General features: G+C 45.0%; 1 protein-coding gene across 1 annotated transcript in view; it reads right to left on the reverse strand.

The window, feature by feature from the left end:
• Positions 1-3,019: 3,019 nt before the first annotated feature.
• The window catches only part of KIN (Kin17 DNA and RNA binding protein), a 17,372-nt gene continuing 5,798 nt past the window's right edge, over positions 3,020-14,593 (reverse strand). The window contains exons 5-13 of the mRNA XM_010023103.1: positions 13,854-14,035; positions 12,395-12,443; positions 12,022-12,079; positions 8,379-8,502; positions 7,865-7,915; positions 7,115-7,183; positions 6,023-6,122; positions 4,516-4,616; positions 3,020-3,399 (exon numbers count right to left, since the gene is read on the reverse strand). Coding sequence (XP_010021405.1) covers positions 3,337-3,399; positions 4,516-4,616; positions 6,023-6,122; positions 7,115-7,183; positions 7,865-7,915; positions 8,379-8,502; positions 12,022-12,079; positions 12,395-12,443; positions 13,854-14,035 — 797 coding nt within the window. The 3' untranslated portion in view covers positions 3,020-3,336. The remainder of the gene's footprint in view (positions 3,400-4,515; positions 4,617-6,022; positions 6,123-7,114; positions 7,184-7,864; positions 7,916-8,378; positions 8,503-12,021; positions 12,080-12,394; positions 12,444-13,853; positions 14,036-14,593) is intronic.

A 14,593-nucleotide genomic window follows, 5' to 3' on the forward strand; every position in this document is an offset into this window, starting at 1 on the left:
GCTTTATGAATGATCAGTGTTCCAACGCCATGTAACTCCCTTTTCTGGTCAAAAACGTAATAAAGTGACGTGCTGGGTTGTAGCAGGTATCTTGCTCTTGCTGTGTCCGATTGAGTGGATTATAAACTCCATTAAAAACTTAAACTGTTTTGTATTACATGTTGCAGAGGAGACATTGTGGCTGCTGCAGCGCGAGTAACACACAGGAGCAGACTTAGCACTTCAAAACACCTCTGCTTGTTCAGGCTGCTGGGAGAATGTCAGTTCACACGCTGCTGGACTGGGCGAAAAGGAGGATGTGTAATAGATGTAAAGGAAAATGGGCTCTGCAATGGGCATCACGAGGAGTCTCCCGTCTTTAAGTCAAGTTACCCTGTGGTGAGAAATGTCCCCGAAATAAGAGCCTGAGGAGGAGGACTTGGGGGTGTTGGTCAGTGAGGAGCTCCCCATGACCCGGCTTCAGTGGGTGCTTGAGCCTAGAAACATACCCTCCCCCCGTGTGCTGGGTGCACCCCCAGAGCGTGAGCAGCAGCTCAGGGAGGGGATCTGCCCTGATCCAGCTCTGGGGAACAGCACAAGAGGGACGTGGAGCTGCTGGAGCGAGGCCAGAGGAGGCCCCGGAGCTGCTGCGAGGGCTGGAGCAGCTCTGCTCTGGAGCCAGGCTGAGAGAGCTGGGCTGGGGCAGCTGGAGAAGAGAAGGCTCCTCAAGGGGACACCTTAGAGCAGCTCCAGTGCCTAAAGGGGCTCCAGGAAACCTGGAGAGGGGCTTTGGACAAGGGATGGAGGGACAGGACAAGGGGAATGGCTTGAACCTGCCAGAGGGGAGATTGAGATGAGCTCTTGGGCAGAAGCTCTTCCCTGTGAGGGTGCTGAGGCGCTGGCACAGGGTGCCCAGAGAAGCTGTGGCTGCCCCATCCCTGGCAGTGTTCAAGGCCAGGTTGGACACAGGGGCTTGGAGCAACCTGCTCTAGTGGAAGGTGTCCCTGCCCGTGGCAGGGGTTGGAGCTGGAGGAGCTTTAAGGTCCCTTCCAACACAAACCAGTCTGTGAGTTAAAACTCTGCTCTCTGGCAACCTCAGAACAAAAATGTTGGACTGATTCTTCCCAGCAGCCCTGCTGTGGGAAGGGGACCCCAGTGCTGTACTTACCATTCTGTCCTTCCCTTATGAGTTCAAGGCTGGTACAAGATCCCTCTTGCAGCCACGGTGTCAGGAGTGACAGGATCAGCACATTTGAAGTGTATCTTCCAAGTAGCTCTCAGCACAAGCAACTTCCCCCTGAACCCTTCATGGCTTCTTTGAACTCATTCATTAGCTTTGGCCTCCACAACACCCTGCAGCGGCCAGTTCCCCAATGGCTGGGGAGGAAACGCCTGTCAAGTGTGGTTTGAAATCCCCAAAGCAGGAATTCCACTGTCTGCTTCTAGCTTGTGTGTGACTACGAGCAGTGAATAATCCTTCTCTGCTCTTCTCCACACAATTTGCAACTTAACGTGTCTATTATACTCACTCTCATTTTTCAGGCTCTGGAATATGAAGTGTGGTTCTTTCCAGTGAAGCAGAAGCTGTCCTGTCCTTTCCCTCCTCACTCAGTACCTATCAAAGAAAGGGCAGAGCCATTTCCACAACCCAGGTTACACAGAGCTTTAATTTACAGACGAGCCTGGTTTGTGTCTCCCGCTTCCCTTCCTCGTGGCTTTCCCTGCTGTAGATCCTGCATTATGGCCAGGAGCCCTGGAAAGCCACCTGGTGTCCGCTGGGAGGCAGTTCCAGGCTACTCCAGGCAGCAGCAGTTCCACTGAACCTCTGCAGTCTTCCAGTTTTCCTGCAGGGGTCCCCTGGAAACCACAATCCAACAGAGAGTGAAGCTCTGGGGGAGGAAAGGGACAGGGAATGTGCGACCTTGGTTTGTGTTGAAGGGAGCTTAAAGCTCATCCAGTTCCTCTTGAAAGTACTGTAACCTTTCCTAGTGAGCCAGGCTGAGAGAGCTGGGCTGGGGCAGCTGGAGAAGAGAAGGCTCCTGAAGGGGACACCTTAGAGCAGCTCCAGTGCCTAAAGGGGCTCCAGGAGACCTGGAGAGGGGCTTTGGACAAGGGATGTAGGGACAGGACAAGGGGAATGGCTTGAACCTGCCAGAGGGGAGACTGAGATGAGCTCTGAGGCAGAAGCTCTTCCCTGTGAGGGTGCTGAGGCGCTGGCACAGGGTGCCCAGAGGAGCTGTGGCTGCCCCATCCCTGGGACTGTTCAAGGCCAGGCTGGACACAGGGGCTTGGAGCAACCTGCTCTACTGGAAGGTGTCCCTGCCCATGGCAGGGGTTGGAACTGGAGGAGCTTTAAGGTCCCTTCAACACAAACCAATCTGGGGTTCTGTGATTCCTTTTACACGAACAAGGCAGTGGCCATCCAGGCACTTCACTGTGCCCAACAGGCATCTGAAAAGGCTGGTAAGAACCACGCTGACCTAGGAAAGGTTTATGTTTATTCCTGACCAGGTTTAGAAATTAAACATTGTACAAAATGTGACATTCTTTACAAAATAAAAAAGGTAAATGTTACATCCTTTAGTGAGTGCTGACACTCACGTGGCACAGCAATAATGGAAGCATGAACAAAGGAAAAGGTTCTGGAAAACCAAACCAGCAATCACCAATCTGTATCCACACACACCTTGGCTGGTGGCTTAGAAACCCCACAAACAGCACCCACCTTAGAGTCCACATGAGGATAAATTGCATATTAGTATCATTGGCAAACACAGTGGAGAAGGGGTGACTTGCATTCTACCATCACCAATGTGCAACCAAAAATAAGCTGGTGACAGCACTCAGTAAACCAGACCATTCCTACAACATCCAGGGGAATAATCCCTGTTGCCTTCCTGCTATTCTCTTAATCCCTCCCCTTGTTCCTGCCGCCCGAACTGCAGACTGAGGAGTGTGTGTTGTTAAAGCTGGCCCCAACACACACTATGTGCCTTAAGCAGCTGTTTGTAGGTAGTTCTGTCTCTTAAGGAATTGCTAACACACTTCAGTGAGTAAAATACTCCACTTGCAGCAATCTGCTCTATTTTACAAAAGGAAATTGAACCCAACGTTGTAACTTTGATATAGAATCAGGTGAAATATTTCCACTGCTGAGATTTCCACAAGCATGTTACGAAACAAATCCAAAGTGGTCTTTAAATAAATCCAGTTTGCTTGTGGTTAATTTCTATATACATTATAAATACATACACACACACACTTAAAACCCTGACATGGTAGAGTCTTGTGTCTGCTGCAAGATGCCAGAAAGATGGTTTTGGGAACCAAAATCTTCTCTGATCCACAATGAGCAACTCAGGCAAGTTTGGAGATGTCTTCATACTGGATGTCTTCAACTCGGCGTCCTTTTAAAGGTCCCTGAGAACACGGTAGAAGAAATAGGATCAAAATGGACATTTCTGTGTCAGAGCTCTGTCCAAAAGCCATGTATAGCTCCACAGTGGAGGCTGTCCAGGGGATGTGTAGCAAAATGCATCCCAAAAACTGCTGGAGTTCGGGATTTGCTCACAATATTTTCTGTTCCATTGTTTTCAAGCTGACCAGAGAATGTGACAGGGCCTCAAACACTGGCCCAGAAACCTTTTCACTTGCAGGACACTTTTTGTGTTAAAGGTCTTGCAATTTTGAGGCAAACATAAGCAGCTGCTTTGAGTTATTTCACTGTGGATTTCTAAGCAATAAAAGATGAAATTTTGAATACAAAAATACCCCAAAATCCAATATGGGCTCAGTTTCTGCAGCCCTTCTTTGAATGGGATCTTAACAGGGTCTCTCTACTGCAAGTTGTACTTAAGAAACTTGACTTTGAGCCAACAACCTCTCTGCTGTATCGATCCCAGACTGGTTTGTGTTGAAGGGACCTTAAAGCTCATCCAGTTCCAACCCCTGCCACAGGCAGGGACACTTTCCACTAGAGCAGGTTGCTCCAACCTGGCCTTGAATTTAAAGGGTTTCAAGGTTGGCTTTGCAGAGAACAAAGCAGCAGCCCCACAGACATGATGTCAAGGGGTAATTTTAGCCCAGAGAAAAGTGATACATGAAATAAAACCCAAACAGCCCCAACTATAATTGTTAACCATGAACGAGACAACAAATAAGCACATAAAGCCCCACATTCAGTCTGGAAAAGGCAGGAGTCACCTCCTTGCATGTTTCACATTCTTCCCTTCCCACAAAACAGCCCAACAGCCGTGTTCAAAATAAACATACAGAATATTCTGTCAGTCTCTTTCAAGTTCCAAACTTGCTAAATTCAGCATCCTGGCATCTTTTTAAAGGCAAACAGCAGACCTTTAGTCTGCAGTGGGGAATGTGGCTGGTTTCTTACTTGTTGGGAACAGGTTGGGGGTGACCACAGCTTAAACCCCACCTGTAAGGCAGGACTAATGATAGCACAGTTCTTTGTGAAAGCTTTCCAAGGTATAGATGAAAAGTGCTCTACCCAAACAAGATCCTGCAGTGTTTGATACTTACAGAGTCAATGACTATTGTAGCTGAAAACCTCTTTTCATTGATAGATTCCAAGATGCCTTCATTTCCCCTGTAACCACCATTTAAGACCATCACTTTCTTGCCTGGAATGACAAAGAGGAGAACAGTTACACAACAAGTTCTTTGGATGGAGCTGTGTTCAACTCTACCGATAGCTGATGGAGAGAAGGGTTCTCCCAGCAGCTCCAGCAAGCAGCACCCTAAGCTTTGCCTTAGAGCATTCCCATTCCCAAAGCACACCTGTCCAGGCTACACTGGGCAGAAGCCATTGAAACTACAGCAAGGAAAGAAGCCAAAGCTGTTTCTCCTGGATCCCATTCCCTGTGCTAACAGCTCAGTGTATCTCCTTTTTGCCTTCTGCCTCACCCAGGCAGTCCCCTCAGGGCATCAGTCCTAGTGCAAGGGTGGGCAGAGCTCACCTACAGGTAGCACTATGCTAAAGAACACTCACTGACACCATCAACCAGCTCATCACCAGCTGCACACATGCAGAATGAGGCAGGTGTGCTGAAGGATCTGTGAATCCCAACATCCCATGTCCTGTTTCCCCATATCCTGACAGTGTTCTGCTTACTGCTACCCTGGCTATCCCCTGAAATACTGCTCAGATGCTATATATGAGTGTGTACCAGCCAAAGAAATGCCAGTGAAGCAAAGAGGAGACGAGGCAAGCTTTGCCAAGCACCCGCAGCTATCTGAGGCATGACTTCGGAGGGATGACACAGGGTAAATACGACCAAGGGCTCTGTAGGGCTCCCAGAGATGCTTCCTGGCAGCTGAAAAGAGATGCTTTCATCTTGTTGAATGAGCTGATTCCTAAAGCACTTCTGTCTTCTCAGAAAATAATCTAATTCTTATGAGATGGGACTGTGAAATCTCATAGCAGAAGCACTGTAGTGATTCCTCAGAAAGTAACCAGAGGATATGTGGTAAATGATCAGAGCAGCTTATGAAACGTTGCCCCAAGAGCCAGATGGCTCTTCATAGAATCACAGTTTGGGTTGGAAGGGACCTTAAAGCTCCTCCAGCTCCAACCCCTGCCACGGGCAGGGACACCTTCCACTAGAGCAGGTTGCTCCAAGCCCCTGTGTCCAACCTGGCCTTGAACACTGCCAGGGATGGGGCAGCCACAGCTTCTCTGGGCACCCTGTGCCAGCGCCTCAGCACCCTCACAGGGAAGAGCTTCTGCCCAAGAGCTCATCTCAATCTCCCCTCTGGCAGGTTCAAGCCATTCCCCTTGGCCTGTCCCTCCATCCCTTGTCCAAAGCCCCTCTCCAGGTCTCCTGGAGCCCCTTTAGGCACTGGAGCTGCTCTAAGGTGTCCCCTTCAGGAGCCTTCTCTTCTCCAGGCTGCCCCAGTCCAGCTCTCTCAGCCTGGCTCCATAGGAAAGGTTACAGTACTTTCAAGTTTAAAGTTTAATAGTTTAAAAGAATGCAAATAGAAGTTTTGCAGTTACATCTAAGCTGAAAACTGAACAAAACAGCTGTACCTGGTGCTGGTATTACAGTTTCTAGATGTGTCTGATCAAGCTTCAGTTTGTCTCCAGAATCAATCATCTTCACAACTGCTGTATATTTGTCAATCACTTCCTGTTGTGAAAGGCAGGGGCACATCAGAAAAAGAAGTCCCCAAACCAACAAATCTCTACATTTATATTTCAATATTAACCAACTCAGGACCATGAGTCTGCACTTCTATGTTTCCAAAAGCAGCAGGACTTCTGAGCTCTCCTTATGGCATCCAGCTTCCATGAACTATTGAGCAGCCTCACTCTGAAGTTCAGGCTACATTAAAAGGGCTCCTGTGGAACCAGCAATGAGCTGGTCTAATTGTGTGAAGGTTTTGTCAACCTTTGGGTCAGCTCTCTTGGCTATTCTCTCACAGATGGAGAGTTAATTAGAGGCTTCTTTCCCCCATGGGAGGCTAAACTGGGCGGAGGCCACACAGTGACAACTGGGATACTACCTCTCAGTGATGATCTTTGTGCTTAGCACAAACCATGTCCCACTTCTCACATTCATATATTCAGCTGTGATTTTGAGCTCTATACACTCTTGTTGATCATTCAAAACACACCCGGGTGTTGTCTTTGGTTCTTTTGCCAGAGGTTGTTGAGCCTTGGTCTACCTGGTACACCACCATTTCACTGGCAGTGGCTGAAAGAAAGTGCTTCTGAACAACAGAGCAAGGCTCAGCCTCCAGATTTTGTATGCAAATGAAATCTTGTTCAAAGGCAGCTTAAATGCCAATGCAAACCTGACTAGTCCCAGCTTAAAATGCAATTGCACTGCTCTTGGTCAGATCCCATTGGCAAAGAAACAATTCTCTATGAGGGGCATGTTAACAGGGACAAACTATGCAGGACAAAACAGTGCTTGAGAAATGGATCACTGACTGAATGACATTAAACCAATTCAGAGCTTCAGCCCCTGCCCAGGTAAGTCCTGATACAGTTAAAGTGATGCTTTAGCCCCTCTCAGTGTTGACTTAAGGCTGAACGACTTGTACAATGAAACAAGACTTCAGATCAGAGAGCAGGAAAGCCTAACCAATGCCACATGCTTCCATTTGCACACCTTACCTTAACAACTGCCTTCTTCCTGTGATACTTCTCCCCAAGCTTTTTTGTTACAATTTTTACAATGATTTCCTGGAAGATTTGAAAGGGGAGAAGATAAATAAATGCCAAAATATACAAACACTCTAAACTAATGGCACGTTTGGGTTGTTCTGACTCTAACTACACACTGTACAGAACAGGAAGCAACAATAGCAAAGACTCTGCTTTCAGGAATATGTCTTTATCCTCAAATTATTGCCTTGAAGTAGCACTTCTCAAGACTTTTCTGTTTTATAACTACAGGTACACTTGAATTCAGGATATAACGTGACAGTTACTATATCAATGGATCAAGGGCAGGACTTCTTGATCTACAAGTCCAATCAAAACATAGAAGCTGAGGTGAGGTCTCTCAGCTCAAAGGCTGACATTGACTTCTCTACCTCTGTGCAAGTCAACTCCCATGAAGAAAGAAGAGGGCTGCAAGTAGTATCATGATTTAAACACGATCTTTAGAGACTCACAGTACCAACTCTTTAATTAGAGAATGTCACCCCATCTGAGACCAGGCACAGGATGCTTCAGACTGCAGATTATGCTCAACCAGAAGAGTAACTCCTCCCAGATACTGTACTATTTCACCTTTGGCAGCTTAGAAAATCAGAGTGAATTCAGTCTGGAATCCCCTTTTGGATCTCTACACAAATCAAGAGGTTTTAAAGATGCAGAATTGGTTCTATTTGGCACAATAATAATTTTAAAGACACTTACAGGCTGTAACCAGTAGTCTCTCCGAGCTGTTCTTTTCTTCTCCTCTTCAAGCTACAGAACAACAAATAATCACCATTTACTTCCTCCTTTCACTGCAGCTTTCCCATGCTTTGAAAAGCTGAGCCAATTCTCCAGGCCCACATCAAGTGGGGAATAATAGAAAAACCACTAAATAAGGGTAAATCAGTGTGTGCTTGCTGCATGAAAAGGAACCTAATGAGATCCAGGAATCCATGACAAAATGATGGAGATTTATATTTGGGGTTTGTCAAGTATTTCTAGGTATTTTCTTCCAAATCTGTGATCCTTTACTTCCAACATCTCAAGTCATCTGGGGAATAGGCACAGATGAGCAGCAGAAAGCAGTTTTAATGGGGAAGTGAAATCACTTTGCCTGACAAGATACCAAAGTCTGAATTCCTCCTGAACTGAAGGTCTGAGGGCACTTCAAAGGTACAGTGGACATTGCCTTAGGCACGGGGTTACAAAGACAGAGATCCTGCATGATTATTACCTCCATAATCTCATCCAGTGCAGATTTCTTCTTTTTCTCTTTGGACTGACCAGAACTATGAGCTGATTCTTTCCTTTTAACTGCCCCTTCCACCATCTTCAGTGCATTCGGTCCAAGGACACTGCTGGAAGAGTAAGATGGTGTTTTCACAGCAGATCTTACATTGCTTCCTCTACCAAGGTGCATCTGAAGAACTGCTTGTGTAAAAAGGTCTGCTGATCTATTTAAGTTCAGTTGTGCAAGTCACCTTCCAGACCCTGCTTGCCTCCTTCTCTAGGACTGCCTTTGGCAGCTAGAAATGGTCTCCTTCAGATGTAAACTCCGTGTCCACTGATGTTTGCTGCCAGCAGTCCAGCAGAATGAAAACCTCATGATCCACCAGTGCAAAAGCAAAGAGTTGATCAGGGACTTGAGCTCAATGGAGAAGGCGAAATCAGGTCTGCAAATAAGGCTTTCAAATTTGAAAGGACAAACTTGTGGCTGTAGAAAAGCCACCTGGACAAAGCAACTCTCAAACGTGGCAGACACCTAGAACTGCTTCCAGACAGAGATACTAAACCTGTCCAGCAATGGTAGAGAAAACATGGGAACCTGTAGAAAAGGGCTCCACACCCAGCAAATAAACACCATCTTCACAATCATGTTCCATATGCAAACAGCCCATGAGTTATGAAAGAAAAGAGCCATCAGCACAGCAAGTTCTATATCAGGGATCAGGGAACATCCAGGTAAAATGAGAACTGCCTGAAGGCAGCTTGAATTGAGCCATGTTTATAAAAGGCATTTGAATGCAGTTAAAAAAGGTAGGTGTTCTCTCAGCAAGAAAGATGAAGAAGGCTGCTCAGTGTGCCAGCAAGGTAATAGTAATATGGCCTTACAACAAATTGCATGTTCTGCCTGTGGTGAGGATGTTGGATGTGTTAGCAAAGGGAAGGTATGTAATGGGAACGAAGATACAGAAATGGCAGCAGAAGCAAGATTGAGGGAAAAACTGTGTTTCAGAGGAAGTCTGCATAATCTCCCCAGCAGAGCTCTAAAAGAAATAGCACATTAAATCAAAACTCAACCAGCAAGTACTTAAAATAACATCTCATAAAGGGTGACATCTGATTAAACAGAACTGCTGTGCCTATATGTAAGAAGCAAATGCATTTTGCTGTGAGGTTACTAAGGGATTCTTGGGTGTTAAAACTAAACCAAATCTTATTTAATACACTCATTAAGGACTCTGGGACAAAGAGGGTGAGACCATCAACACTGTTGGGGTGTGTTATTGATATGGAGGACACAAAAAAGAAGTGGACACCAGAAGGGACTGGTTTATCTTGAAAAGCATGTTTTAAACCCCACAAAATTCAACAACAGCACATTATGCAAGCCCACATGCTTTGGAAAAGTTTACTCTGATTTCCTTCTATCTACTGGGAGCTGTTTAAGAGCAAAAAAGGCAGAAAGGGGTCTGGCTATCATCACAGATGACAGCTACCAGTGTGGATCAGTCATAAAAGAGTAAAAGGCAATCCCAGGAAGCATCAAGACAGACGAGAGTTAGTGTTTTGTATGAGACATTTCATTTGCAGCATATAGGAATTCAACCAGCTCCCCTGTTCAAGATTAGCTGAAACTGGAACAAGGGCAAGGGATGTTCAGTGGATCAGGGGAATGGGGAGGTGAGGCCAGCATCATCCAGGCCTACTTGTACAGCACAGAGAAGGCCCAGAGGCTAAAGCTGTTCTTAAATACATTGTCTGAGAAAGCAAACAAAGGGAGAAAAAAAACTACTTATGTTAAAAACCGCATACCAACATGAGAGCAACTGATAGAAACTGGCCATTACCACATACATCTACCTGGGAAATTACAGACAAGGTCCTAACCATTAAATCAAACATGTTTTGAAGGATCTTCCCTTGGGATTATAGAGCTGAGGAGACCCTAACTGCATACAGTGGAGCATGATCAGTGTACAGACAGGGCTGTACACTGGTACACTTGCAGTACTGCAGACAGGAATCAGTGACCTTGATAGTAGCTGCTGCTCATTCCTTAATTAGGAATCTCAATCTTCCTTGTTCACTGAGGGAATTAAGCAGGGATTTGAGGATGTAAGTTCTTGAAGGGAAATAAAGCTAAGCCCAGGGCTGCCAGTTTGCTCAAGGGCAGTCAGCACCAGAAGCTGTGCCTGCGGCAGCAGTAGTGACTCCCAGCTTCATACCAGCCACACGGACAGTCAAGTGAAGGCACCTGCCCTCTCACTCCCCTTCTCAGCAAGGCTCCAACTTCACTTTGGTACCCAACTACCCCATGCCCTCAAAACTCTGCTCTCCACTTCCTACCATCTCCTGGTCCTATTTCTGCACCCTGCTCAAGAAATACAAGTGTAGGTTTCCATAGCTTGTGCAGGGAGCTGGGAAGCCAGGAAGTGCTACTGCCCACTGCGCTGGGGTACTGGACATCAGGATGAACTCAGCTGGTCCTCAGTTATAGCAAGCAGCTGCAGAATACACCTTTACACTGATTGGGAAGCAGTTTCCATACATGACTCTGAAGTGATGCCTGTATCACCAATGACATAAAAACCACTGTCCAGTCACTTTACTGTGAAGTACATACCCTGATTTTGCTTCCACACTACCATTATAAAGTTTACAGTCAAGTATCTCTCATATGCTATGAAAAAAATTAGCCTACTTGATATGAGATTTCACATTCAGCCAAATTTTAGCAAGCACCTGAAGTATTCCTCACCAAAACTATTCAAATGAGTGTCTGACTTAAGTGTCAGACTCATCTTAAGCACAGTTTCAGACTCATCTTAAGCACAAGTCAATGCTTAGGGATAACTTAAAAGTTTTCCTCAAAGCCTGAAATCTGTATCTATTATTGCAAAGAACTACTTTATTGTCTCATTTTCTCCATGGCATATCTCCCATCAGATACCTTACCTAAGAGCTGAGCTTGTGGGGAGAGGAAAGCTTTCTTTTTACCTGCAATACATTTAATTGCAGTATTGCCTCCCATGAAAAGATGGACTGCTCATCAAACAGCTTCAAAGACTGCTCTAAGTCAGTATTGTTTGTATTATTGATCCCTTTTGTCCTGCGTTGCTTGTGGTTCTATGAAGACAATTAAATTCATGAGCTTTAGAAAGATTTACATCAGGTAGATTCAGCTTCTTAAGCGATGAGCAGAGAAAGTATTGCCTCCAATTAGACAAAGCAAGCAACCCTTTTAGGAACCAAAATTAACAAGTCATGAATACCCATTTATAGAGGGCAGTTGGGACTAGATGGCATTTCACTTCAAGTGCTTTGCCTGGATCTACCCTTTCACATAACAGTGTTTTCTTAGAGGAACCCTTAACTACCTCTTACTTTACAGGCATCTGCCATGAACTACAGTGAATTCAAGAAAGCTCCTCACAGCACACGTTTAATATATACCCACTTATCATAAAATAGTTAGGGTTGGAAAGGACAATAGAAACCATGAAGTCACCTTGTACCCCTCCTGAATAACATGACAGGATGAGAGATTAAATTCCAACTATTTCAGGACAAGATACCCCTTCCTGCCCATCCAAATATCATTGTCATATAAGTGCTTTGCAACAGTAAGGGTTGCCCTTAAGTTCTTTTCTCACCTTGTTTTAGAAGATGCAGCTATTGAAGTACTTGCTCCTTTGTTTAAATTAAATGCAACTACAAAATAAAAAGAAATTACTCTATTTCTATCTTTAAAAATAACTGCATTGAAGGATGTTACAGCTTTACAAGTCTGCAAACGGAAAAGATCAGCAATGCAAAAACATTTACCCATTTTGGTTCAGCTTTTAAAATAGATTACTTTAAACTTTAGAAGAAAGAATACCCTGTATTTCCATATTCCAGTGCTCTTTAGAACTGATCTCAAAGCACTTTAGGAAGCACCGAACAGGCCTCGGTGCTCATCTTGTTTTAAGCACAAAATCAGTTTCAGTAGGTTCTAGAAAATTACATGTATCAAAACTTCATTACCTTTTTCTTCTTCGTTTTCTCTGTTCAGTTCAGTATAGACTGGCTTTTCCTGCCAAAATAAAACCACCAAAACACATTTCAAGAGTCAAGCAGAGAACTGAGCCAGGGTATCATTTTGTGGTCATCATCGATTAGCTCAGTTTTACATACTGTGAAATTATTACAAGTAAGCCTAATATTCAACCTGGCTTGATTCATAAGAGATTATAAACTGAAACATTACCTCATTACAGGCTCCTGGGCAAACTTCTCTAACACTCTCTACAAAGATGCTGTCTAAGCTTGCCCTATTCCAGCATGAAAGTGGCCTTACTGCAGAGCAGTTTGCCCCATATGAACCAGCACCATCGGACTGGTTCCTGGACAGACTGAGAGTTCAAAGGAAATTCTGGAATCTTGCCTAATTTTTAGCACCAAAGGCTCAGACCATTTAAATTTCAATTAGTTTGAAATTAAGGAAAAGATCATTGTTTACAACAGCATTTAAATGTACCTATCACTAGCCAGGAACAAATGGCAGGTTCCAGTTCCAAGCAACAACTTGTATGGAAGTCGTGGAATGACACACAATAAACAGATCCCAAATACCACATCAGCACTATCAAAAGGAAATTTGCACTCTGTGGATTTGATTGTGCCAGATCCCCCTGGTTATTTCTCTCAGCCTCCCCACCCTACAGGGCACTTGTTATTTGCAATCCTAAAAGCTGTGAAATACCATAAACGAAGACATGTCATGGTGGTTACTGTGTTGTTTTCCCTCCCTTCCTAAATTCAAGAGTAAGTTTTACACCACTAATCACTGGAAGAACAGTAGTTATTATTGCTTTAGTACTAAAGCAAGCCAGGTCCAAAGTAACTCCAAGTTTTTCTCCAGAGCAGGTTATAATCTAGGATTACTGTGTAGCAGAACATTCAGAACATAAGTGAACTGACATGGTGATTCAAGTATGGAAGATGATGATTAAATCAAAGTCTGAAATGGCCAGGATCAGACACTAGGGCCACAGGATAGAATTCTAGCAGATTTCAAAATCACATCAAATCTAAAAGGAGCTGAAACCTCTGCTTCCTTTTATTTGTTTTTCTGAAACTGTGATTCCACAGAGGACTATCAGCTGTAAAAACCACCAGCAAGTTGGTTAGTAAAGGATATGCAATAAGGTGCAGTTTCAACAAAAACAAGTCAGTTGAGGCTGCTGGGAAGTATGAGAAGTATCTGGGAGAAGACTATTCCTTGTGGCTTAACAAAGAACAGCAGTGCAGCCAAATATACCCACTGTTCTTCAGCTTGAACTGGTGAGGAGCTTGTAACGTAAAGCATGAAGCTTACTCATCACCTTCTAACCAACTGCAAAGGAAATACCAGTGCAAGGATCCCAGCAGCACCAAAATCACCATTAAATTAACCAAGAGGAGTTTTGAGCTAAAGGCTGACACACAGTGCAATTTTCCTCACCAGTTCTTTCCCCTCCAAACCTCTTCTAACTTGCTGTTCAATGAATTTTGCAGTTTTTTCTTCATCATCAAGGTCCTGTTTCTTCTTCCTCTCTTGTTCTTGTTGCCTGCGAATAGTCTCTGGGTCCCTATCAATATATTGGATATACCAGCCTTTTGGAGTCTCATCCACCTTGCAAAGACCTAAAAGGCAACATAAGATAGATTAGAATCATAGAATGGTTTAGGTTGGAAAGGACCTTGAGATCATCCAGTTCCAACCCCTTGCCACTACACTATGTCACCCAAGGCTCTGCCCAACCGGGCCTTGAACACTGCCAGGGAAGGAACATTTACAACGTCTCTGGGCAACCCATTCCACTGCCTCATCACCCTCACAGTAAAGAACTTCTTCCTTATCTCTAACCTGAACTTCCCCTGTTGCAGGTTGAACCCATCACCCCTTGTCCTATCACTCCAGTCCCTGATGAAGGTCCTTCTCCAGCATCCTTGTAGCCCCCTGCACACCCCGGAAGCTGCTCTGAGGTCTCCACGCAGCTTCTCTTCTCGAGGCTGAACAGCCCCAGTGTTCTCAGCCTGTCTCCATACGGGAGGTGCTCATCCTAGTGGCCCCCTCAGGACTTGCTCCAACAGTTCCATGTCCTTTTTATGTTGAGGACACCAGAACTGGACACAATACTCCAAGTGAGGTCTCACGAGAGCAGAGTAGAGGGGCAGGGTCACCTCCTTTAACCTCCTGGT

Source organism: Nestor notabilis, unplaced genomic scaffold, assembly GCF_000696875.1.
Source record: "Nestor notabilis isolate BGI_N333 unplaced genomic scaffold, ASM69687v1 scaffold3121, whole genome shotgun sequence".
Classification (NCBI taxonomy): Eukaryota; Metazoa; Chordata; class Aves; order Psittaciformes; family Psittacidae; genus Nestor; species Nestor notabilis.